The sequence below is a fragment of the Muntiacus reevesi genome, chromosome 20 (assembly GCF_963930625.1).
Source record: "Muntiacus reevesi chromosome 20, mMunRee1.1, whole genome shotgun sequence".
In the NCBI taxonomy this organism is placed as follows: domain Eukaryota; kingdom Metazoa; phylum Chordata; class Mammalia; order Artiodactyla; family Cervidae; genus Muntiacus; species Muntiacus reevesi.
The window spans coordinates 18,398,731-18,408,917 of record NC_089268.1 but is presented as its reverse complement, the minus strand read 5'-3'; the positions used below and the strand labels follow the sequence as shown (position 1 = coordinate 18,408,917).

Here is a 10,187-nt window from a genome sequence, read left to right as displayed (position 1 = left end):
GCTACAGCCTTCATCTAACCACCACTGGAGAAGCACGTTTTATGCATTTCTTCCCTCAGAACTGCATCCTCTCCCCCCAGTCAAGCAATAAGTCTTAGTCTCTAACTCCACCTCTTCCTTTCAGGCTGCCTTTTGCTACTTTTTTGCCCCCCTCCCCCCACCAGCATCACGTGCGATCCTAGTTCCCAGAACAGGGATGGAACCCATGCCCCCTGAATTGGAGTCGCTGTGTCCCTAACACTGGACCATCAGAAAGTTCCTACAACTGCTGCTTAGATGTCAATCTTTCTCATGTCCTGTAGTTTCTGTTATTTATCTAGGTTCCCAACTTCCACTGTCTGTGATTAACTGATCTTCCTGATTCTTAGGATTTATAAATTATCAACTATAGAAAATTACCCTCTCTCCTTCTGGAACTCTTGATTTGTGTCACATCTCCTCACTCTATCCTCCAACTTTAACCTCTTTCCTTAGTTTTCACTTCTCTGTCCCTGAGCTCCATCTATGTAGCTTCCTCACATCTACTTCCATTTCATCTTCCCTCTAGGTGTGCCTGATCTGCTGCTAAACCATAAAGTTTCTAATGTCAAATAGTGTATTTTTCATTAAAAAAATTTTTTTAATCAAACCAATTTTTTCTTTTTGATACATTTTTTCATCAGTCATAGCTCTTCTTTAAACATAAATAAGACATTTTATATTTTTGTATTTTACATTTCCAAACTCTCAGACTTTGCTGGTCTGGTTCTGTTGCCTGTTATTCCTAGTGACTCTTACTTATGCGTTGTGTTTTTTTCCTTTTGTACCTTGTTTTCACTGTAAGCTCATATTCCTTGAAATTTTATCTGGAGGAATTCCTTGAAGTCTGGGTTTAAAGTATAATCCTCAAGAGAGAAATGCATTTTGGGAATTCCCTGGTGATCCAGGGGCTAAGACTCCCCTCTCCCAAGTTCGACCTGGCCAGGAAACAAGATTCTGCATATTGAAACTAAGAATCTGCGTGCTGAAACAAAGACCCTGTGAACAGCAACTAAGACGCAACACAACCAAAATAAGTATTTTAAAAAGAGAGAGGAATGCATTTGCTTCTGCCAGGTACCTGGAGGCACTCCCAACCAGAGACCACTTTAAACTGACCTGTAGCGTGAAAATAACCCAGTCCACAGGCAGTATGAATTCTCCACCCAAACAATACTGAGAGCCAGCTGCACTTACCTATCACCAGGGACACTTTCTGTCCCCACCTCCCACCTCCCCTTGCATCCAAAACCAAAGCTAAGAAGATGAGCTGTGGGATTGGGTTCCTCTGTGAATGATGGTGTCATCTGTCGGGCTGAAGGAGGAAGGGGCTTTGATCTGACTTCCCACTTTGTAGGACCCTTAGGTTTACTGCCCACCCACATGTGGCCCCTGAAACAGTAGTTCTAGGCTACCCACAAAAGCAGCAGGATAAAAAGATGAGACACAGAAATGTTTATGAACTGGCTCCTGCATGAAGTCCCAGTCCTGGGAGCCACTCACAGACTCTATGGCCTTCAACCAGCCTCAAGGTCCTTTTCCTTCTATATCAGAATCATTAAGGCAAGGATGGGAGAAGGACACAAGGACGATGACCCAGATGCAAGCAGAGGAAGTGTGGCATGGCAGAAGGCTCAGCTGCTCTTCCTTTTCAGCCTTCAGGCAGTCCAAGAGGCTTTGAGTCATCTTTGAGCTAGTCAAGTTCCAAGGCAGCTGTTACCCTCGCCCTTGAATGGGAAAGAACCAGAATAGGCCAAGCCCAAAGGTGTCCCCACAGATGCACTTCTCACTGGGGCAGCAGCAGAGCTGAGCACGGCTCCTTACTACTCTTTGCTCAAAGGGAGATGCCGTCTGTCCTTGCCTGCATTTCGCCGCCTCTTCCGACTCAAGAAGCTCTCTAGCTTCTTGCTTCGTTTCAGCTCCTTAAACTTCTCAGCCAGGACCAACTGGCGCTGCTCAGCTAGAGGACAAGGAGAAAGAAAGTCAGTAAGCAAAGGATGAAGTCTCCCTGCCTCCCCTTGCCCCAGGTCAGTAACTCTCAACCACTATGCAGGGATATGTGACTCGTCAGGAGTTCACTGGCGTGTAAAAGCAAGCTGACTTCCACAACTCCACTCTTGCTCAATTCAACCATGAGCTCCTTCTTTGTGCCCAACCCAACATATGAGGGGGTGTGGCAAAGATAAGTGACACTCCCTGCCCACAGTCTCATTAGGGATATGAGAATGGTGATAAACAACTCCCTACTACTATTATTTCTTAATGAGTGAGTGAAGTTGCTCAGTCGTGTTCGACTCTTTGTGACCCCATGGACTGTAGCCCACCAGGCTCCTCTGTCTATGGGATTCTCCAGGCAAGAATACTGGAGTGGGTGGCCATTTCCTTCTCCAGGTGTACTTTCCTCTAAATTACCATGGTTCCCAGCCTTCATGCCTCCCTTAGGCAGCTCCAGGACCCCCAACACAGTATCCAGTCACTATGGCCACCCAATCTCTGTCCCTGTGACTCGCGGGTCATAGTTGTGCCCCACTCACATTTCTTCAGGAAGTATGGCCGATGGCCTTGCTGGGCCTGAGCCCGCCGCTCCTGCTTCAAGGCCAGGCGTAGCTCCTGCTGCCACTTTCGCTCCTTCTGTGCCGTTTCTTGCTGCTCCTGAGGAGCCGAGATGAGAAGGGTGAGACAGGTGAATAGCAGGGACTGTGAATCACCTCCCACCCCATACTCTGACCTTCTCACCATTCGCTGAAGCAGCTGCTGTAGTTTCTCATGCTCCTCCCCTGAACGGTGCTTCTTCAGTTGCTTTTTCACCAGCTCCACATTGGAAAATGAGTATGATGGTTAGCATTCTGTACATGTTAGCTGAAACTTTGTGCCAAGCATCATTCTAAGAGGTTCACATACATTAACTCACGTTAACACTATGAAATGGAACTATTAGCTTGTTGTGATAAGGAAACTGAAGTGAAGAGGTTAAGTATCTTGCCAGTGATCACACAACTAGTAAACTGATTCGCCCTGCTCCCCTCTGCCTCTCTAACCTGTGCTCCAGTCCCTCCTGGAATCCCCACAAACCATGCCGCCGCTAAGTCACTTCAGTCGTGTCCGACTCTGTGTGACCCCATAGACCCCACAGTCTCATTAGGGATATGAGAATGGTTATAAACAACTCCCTACTACTATTATTTCTGAGTGAGTGAGTGAAGTTGCTCAGTCGTGTCCGACTCTTTGCGACCCCGTGGACTGTAGCCCACCAGGCTCCCCCATCCCTGGGATTCTCCAGGCAAGAATACTGGAGTAGGTTGCCACTTCTTTCTCCAAACCATGCTACTCACCTCTTTCTCTCTGGCTCGGATGTCATCTAGGAATTGATATGTTTTATCGAACACCTCAGGATTATACTCCCCTGACAGATCATCAAAGCGGGGGTCCCGGGCTACCTTTGCAGAGAACAGAGAATGTAAGAGAACAGTTCCGTCTCCTTTCACGGAGAAAAGGCTCACTGCCTCCTCCTCACCTTCTTACTGACGGGGACAACCTGTCGCAAAAATGGCACCCGGACCTTGGCTGACATCTCCAGAGGCCTGTGGAGAAAGTGAAGGACAGCTCAAGGGAACTCCAGTCTCGTTAAAGGCCTCCCACCTGCCACCCGAGAAAGCAGACACCTACTCAAGTAGGTGTCTTTCCCCCCAACTCCCGGGAAAGGCCTTGCTCCTCACCTGTGCTTATCTGCAACACATGCTTTTGGGACAGGTGGTCTAGAACTCTGCTTCTTAGTGTTGCTTCCTGTTACCAATTGTTTGTAGGCTTTAGTACCCACTCGACTCTGCAATTCCAACAGCTCCTCAAATGACATGTGAGATGTGTCTGTGAAAGGAAAGTGCGGGTTGGGGAGAAGGGGGACTGCAACTCAGCTCAGCATCTGCCACTGCTGCAGAGACATCGTCCCATCCTCTTTCCTTAGGTAAGTGACCCTTTCCAATATCCCCTTCAGACCAATTGCTGCAGGCTCCAGGCAACACAGGTTGTAATGGTGCTCCACTGACACCTAACACCCCAATTGTCCCAGCTATCTGGAGCCTCACCTTGCTAAGGAAGGTGTACATACAAGGCTGGAGATGGACTAACCCACAGTCTCTTCTTTTTCCCCTTCTCTTTTAAATTTCTCTTTCACAGGTTTTCCCACAAAGACCTTTGTTCGCTGCTCAGCTACTCTTATTCTGGTTCAGTTTATGCTCAACATCTCACCTCACTTAGTGCTCTAGCCTCCTCACTGCTCGCCCAACCACCAGTCTCACTGCTTTCAAAGCTCTCTCTCAACTTCGGCCTCACTTGTTGGTGTTCAGCAGCTAAGTCATGTCTGACTCTTTACAACCCCATGGACTGCAGCACGCCAGGCCTCCCTGTCTCTGTTTCTCTGAGTTTGCCCAAGTTCATGTTCACTGACCATGGGAGAGGTGCCTAAAAGGCAAACCTGGGATAGGGGGTAAATTGGCAGACTGCGATTGACATATAACTATTATATAGAAAAGAGATAACTAATAAGAACCAACTGTATAGCACAGGGAACTCTAGTCAATACTCCGTAATGACCCATACAGAAAAGAATTCAAAAAAGTCGATATATGTATTAACTGATTCACTGTGCTGTACCCCTAAAACTAACACAGTATTGTAAATCACCTATACTCCAATAAAAACTGTTTTTTTAAAAAGGAAGCTCCTAGACACACGAAGTTTTCACTTTAAGTTCTTTAATAAAATAGTTTTCTTTCCAAAAAAGAGGCAAATTGATCTTATCACTCCCACCTCATTTCCACATATATAATTTTTAGATCACTTACTCCAGACTCAGTACTCCCCCAATGGCTTCCATCTTACTCAAGACTAAAAGCTCCAGGCTTTGTAATAGCCTGAAGATCCCATGTGACCTATTCCATTTTGTCTCTGATCTCTTCTACTCTCTTTCCTACTCCTCTCCAGTCAACTGGCCTCCAAGCAGTTCCTAAGCAAGAAGGAATACTCCCATCTCAGTTCCTCTGCACCTGCCTGTAACACTTTCACCAGCTATATTGCCTGCTCCCTCACCTTCTTCGCAGGGTTTCTCAAATGCCACCTATTCAGTGAGGCCTTCTGTGATTACTTAAAACCATAACCCCTCCCGTTTTCTCGTCAAAGCTCTAATCACCTTTCTCAAAAACTGTAGTATACTAAATTCACATACCATAAAATTTATCCTTTAAAAATATGCAATTTCTTATGTCTCCGTGCTTTTTTTTTAACCCTCCAAAAAGTAAGCTTCATGAGAGGAGTTTTGGGCTGCTTTATTCACTGTTGTATCTCCAGCATCTAGAACTATGCCAGCGTACAATAGATGTTCAATAACGTCGGCGAAATTTGTTGAATCTTCACCTACTAAGCCTTTCCCAATAATCAATGCCCTTCTGACTCTGCTTTGGAACATAAGTTTTCTCCCTGCCAAAGACCCTCTGTGTAGTTTAAAAAACTACTCAATAAGTATCCTCTCTCACTCCCCACTTTCTAGTGCGTTGGGGGGCGCTCCCGGTGTCTGCGTCTTTCAGACAACTTGGCAATCTCAGGGTGAGCCCGCACCAGACGCGGAGCCCCTCTCCCGGCCCTCAGCGCTGCCCCTCGTCCCGGCACCGTGACCTCACCATTCTGCAGGCCCCCATCGTCCTCTCCGCCATCCTGAGCCCTGCTGGGAGATCCTGCAGCCGCCCCGCCACGGGACCTTGCTCTCGGCATGGCTCGAGCGGCGTACCGAAGACTAATGTCGTTACTTCCGCCACGGAGGCTCCCGCCCGGCCCCTTCCGGAAGGCTTGGCGTCAGCAGCGCAGATCCCGCCCACCACTGGGCGGGGCCGAGCGGGTTGTGGTGGGCGGCCGGGGTACCCTCCCTACGTGGAAAAGGGCGACCCATCGACAAAACGTCGCGCTACACTCCACACCGGAGAAACTCCGGCCAGGTCGTGGTGGTATTTGGTTTCCTAATGCTCTTGGCCGAGAAGCCAGAGCCTCAGCACCCTGCCCCCACTGTACACTCCTGCCATCCCTGTCGTGTTCCACAAAAAAGAGATCACACGTTTGGAGATTTTTAATTCGTTTGTATAAAATTTGAGCTGGCTGAGAGTGTCAGGGTACAGCAACAGCTCAAGGAAGGATGGGATTATCTGCTGGTCCTCGCCTCCCCAGGTCAGGGAGAAGGAGATTTCATGCCAACAGCTGCAAATCCTTTCAGCTCGCAATCAATGCCCATGGCTCAAGCAGGGGGGAACAGGTGGAAAAGGGAGTGGGGAGGGGAAGCTCCTGAGGCTCACACACTGCTTGCTTCTCCCTCCTTCCCATTCCCGTCACTTCCCAGCAGCCTGTGGCTGACCTGGGGCAGAGCAGAACCCAGGAGCAGTTGGAGGGAGGTGAACGGGACAGAGCACCAAGGGGAAGGGGCCCTCGGCCCAAGGAGGAAGGGACCTAGCCCTTCCTGCTACAGCTCCCCACTAAGTTCACAGCACAGAAAACACCTCTAGTCCAACAACTCCACGCGGAGGTATACCAAGTCCAAGGTTCAAAGGGGCAGGCGGGGGAAGAGATGGGCAGGGGCAGTGAAGACAACAGCAGGCTCAGGAAGGAAGGTGGCAGAGACATCCTCCTACCCATGGGAGGAGACGATGGGGCGACTGATATTGCTGTTGGTGGTCATGGCATTCAGCTCCCACCTGGAAGGCCAAAATTGACAGGCAGAAAGTAGAGAAGCGGGAGCCTCCGTCCCCAAATCCAGAATTGCTCAAACAGAGCAATGAACACACCAGTCCCTTCAACTTTCTAAAGTTCAGCCACCCACAGCCACCTCTTCCTTACAGCCCTGTTAGGTTTAACAATCAGGTCCCACCCACCACCAAATCCACTACCACCCACTCATCCACCTGCAAGCAGCTGTGGACTTCCTGTTTTTGTTTATCTATCAATAGTCTTACACCCAACACCTGGAGAAAACCATCTATGTATACGTCTCAATGAAACTTCCCAACCTACCATTCCTCCTCTGCTCAGATCCAACCAGGAAGCCCCTCCTCCCACCAGGAATGCGGGGTTTTGTTCTCAACTCCCATCCTCATAAAGCCCCCACCCACCCATCCCACCATATTAAGATTCAGTTCCTCTCTTTTTAACAGTGGTCATTCTACAAAATTTCACCAAGTACCTCCTTAAACCAAAGCTGCAGTCTACTTGGTATTAGGCACTTGAGACATGTGTCAGTCCTGGGCCAACCTGGGACCCACCTGTTCAGCCTTGTATCCTCTATCACCTGAGTATCAATACTGAATACTGAACACATAGAACCTCAGCAAGAGGAGTTAAGCTGAATTGATACAAGGAGAGGAAAGTGTCACAGAATGATCCAGAAGAGTACAATTATATACAAAGTAGCTTCCAGTGCTTGATTTAGACCTAAGAATAGAATTCAAAGTGGCTAGAAAAAACCGCCCTTATTTCTGGAATTGATGTGATCCAGAGACTCCTAAACTTGTCTTTTTTCTCAGGTTCTAAGATTTAATCAAACTTTTTCAGCACATTAACAGAAATAATTGTATAAGCTCAGGTCTCAGGAAGTGATGCTTCTGAGCTTGGTTTGAAAACTGGATTTTTTTCGCTATAATTTATTCAACTGACAGTTTTATTATATTTTCTTCCAGCACCCTCTGCACAAGTAGACTACAGAACAAAATCTTCTCTCTCCTCCACACTTAGACTGAGTCAATCAGGTCATGCCTGTGCTGCCCACTCACCCTCAACTAATCCCTCCCTTCCAACCATTCACTGTACCTGATGTCATGGGGCAAACAGGACTGGTCCAGGTTGTACTGAATCACAGCCAGTTTGCACAGAGTCTTCAGACTAGGGCCTTTAAAGGAGCAATTATGGGAGAGGGACATGGTCAAAGCCAAGGAAAGGGTCCAGTCCTGGATATCACCATCCAAAGACAGGGACCCTGATGGCAGAAGCACTTTGGGAATAAGTGTACTTACTGAAGTCCAAAATGTGTAAGTCAGAATGATCTATGAGGTCGAATTCATCCCCCAGACCTTCCTCTGGAGACGGACTGTAGGATCAAAAAGAGAAATGAAGGACGGAGCAAAGGCTACCCACGAGACTCTCTTGCTCAAATGTCTCCCATGGGAGTCATTTGACTCCCAAGGGCTCTGGCCCTTCCTGAAGCCCCCCCTTCTCTCCTCCTGACCTGGTGCCCCCAAAGAGGACAATCTTGTCACCAACAATACAGCAGCACTGGCGCCGGCGGGGACATGGCCCCTTGCCCTTCGGTTCAATCTTCTTCCAGGTAAACGACACTGAAGAGAAGTTTAAATGGAAGTTCAGTGCCTGCTGGTCCAGATATCCTCCCCACTCCACCCCTCACCTACTCAGGATTATTCTTTTCTTTTACACCCCACCTCCATGGCACCCTGTTCCTTCCCCCTTAAAGGCAGTGCTCTTTACCAGGATTAAACTTCCAGAGGTCATGGAAGTGCCGGTTCAGCCTTGCGTTATAGCCACCAAAAATGTACAGCTCCCCGTTGTAGCCAACTGGGAGGAGAGAGGTGTGTCAATAGTGTGGGAGCGATGCGGGGGGACAGGGACTCACAGGGACCTAACAGACACTCACAGGCTGAGTGGCTCCGGCGCCCCTCGGGTAGCACTGGGGTGGGTGGACAGTCCAGCCAGGCTTCAGTCCTCGTGTCAAAGACACGGATGCGGTTGCAGTAAATCTCATTGTTGGAATGGAATGGCCCAAAACGGTCGGCCCGGCCCCCAAAGACATACATGTGACTGCCCAGCATTGTGGCTGAGTGGAAGTCCCTCCAGCGTGCGGGGTTGCCCTGGGCAGGAGCAAAGATGGCACGGAGAAGGGGTCAGCTTTCAGTTTGAGCTCCCTATGGTTTCTTAAATTGAGGATGGGTGTCTGGAAGAGAGGTAAAAGGGCAGACCTTTGTACAGATCAGGGTCCACGTCATGGTGCTGGTATCCAGCTTGTGGATGTCATTGGAAAAGCAGTCGGCCTGATAGGGATGAGAAAGGAAGTGAAGGAAGGAATAAAAGAGAGGGGCAGGGGTCACTCCCCCACCCTCCAAGCCCCTCACCTCAGAACCTGCAAGCAAACCAAAGCCTCCCATTCCACCACCTTCAATTTCCCTTCCTCCTCCTCATCCCCACCCTAAACCTCTGGTTGCTTCCAGACCTACCAGCTGCTCGTAGCCCCCAAAAATGTACATGGTCTTGCCCAGGACACAAGCCGAATGTCCATCCCGGGCCCCAGGAACCGTTCCTGACACTCGGGGTGTTGACCACTTGTGAGTATCTGAAGAGGGCAGAGGGTGGGCCTGGTAAGTAAGCTAACCCTCCCTCCTAGACTCAGGGGCACCTCACCCCCAGCCCCCTCAGCACACACCCTTCCCAGGCCCCCTGAGGCACCATCTGGCAGAACACACCCACTCTTGAGACCCATACTCACTGACGTCAAAGGCATAGAGCACATTGCAGGCCCCTTCGGTGTCATTCCGCCCGCCCCAAAGGAAGACTGTGTCATCGATGAGGACGGTTGAGTGTCCATACCGCATGTAGGGTACCACGGGAGCCTGCCCGCGGGCGGCGGGCCTCACCGGGGGCAGCTTTGTCCAACGCAAGGACACTGCGGGCACAGCTCTGCTTAGCCCTGGGAGCCTCCCTTCAGGCCGTCCACCTGTTCCCCAACCACGTTGGTTTCCCCCACCCTCTTTGGCCATGGGGAACCACCACCGAACCTCACTCAGCCACCCCCTGCGCTCCCTGATGTGGGGCACCCACCGCCCTCCCCGATGCGGGCACCCAGGGGCGGTCCCCGAGCTTGCTTACCGGCGTTGAAGATGTGCACATCAATCTGGCGCAGCGTCTCATAGTCTTCGCCTGAGCAGTAACCCCCGAAGGAGTATACCCGGTGCCCCACGGCCACAGCGGCATGGTTCACCCTGCGGGGCCCGCCCTCTAGGTGCACTGTCCACCGTAACATCCCCTGGGCCTCGGTTACAGCAACATGCCCCCCCGGCACGGCCTGCTGCCTCCGCTACCTGCACACAAGTTGGGGCCGCGGGCTCCTCAGGCGGGGCCTCTGCCTGGCTCAC

At 50.2% G+C, this 10,187-nt stretch overlaps 1 protein-coding gene across 3 annotated transcripts in view; it reads right to left on the bottom strand.

The window, feature by feature from the left end:
- Nucleotides 1-598: 598 nt before the first annotated feature.
- The window catches only part of KLHDC3 (kelch domain containing 3), an 11,830-nt gene continuing 2,241 nt past the window's right edge, over nt 599-10,187 (bottom strand). The window contains exons 2-15 of one of the 3 annotated variants that reach the window (XM_065911890.1): nt 9,922-10,133; nt 9,542-9,718; nt 9,273-9,388; nt 9,018-9,089; nt 8,696-8,909; nt 8,530-8,616; nt 8,273-8,381; nt 8,061-8,134; nt 3,735-3,882; nt 3,533-3,599; nt 3,351-3,455; nt 2,755-2,829; nt 2,553-2,670; nt 599-1,978 (exon numbers count right to left, since the gene is read on the bottom strand). In XM_065911890.1, the coding sequence (XP_065767962.1) occupies nt 1,842-1,978; nt 2,553-2,670; nt 2,755-2,829; nt 3,351-3,455; nt 3,533-3,599; nt 3,735-3,882; nt 8,061-8,134; nt 8,273-8,381; nt 8,530-8,616; nt 8,696-8,909; nt 9,018-9,089; nt 9,273-9,388; nt 9,542-9,718; nt 9,922-10,075 (1,653 nt within the window). In that variant the 5' untranslated portion in view covers nt 10,076-10,133 and the 3' untranslated portion in view covers nt 599-1,841. Of the gene's footprint in view, nt 1,979-2,552; nt 2,671-2,754; nt 2,830-3,350; nt 3,456-3,532; nt 3,600-3,734; nt 3,883-5,690; nt 6,750-7,857; nt 7,937-8,060; nt 8,135-8,272; nt 8,382-8,529; nt 8,617-8,695; nt 8,910-9,017; nt 9,090-9,272; nt 9,389-9,541; nt 9,719-9,921; nt 10,134-10,187 lie in introns of those variants that run through there. The other 2 variants (XM_065911888.1, XM_065911889.1) reach the window with 2 other exon arrangements.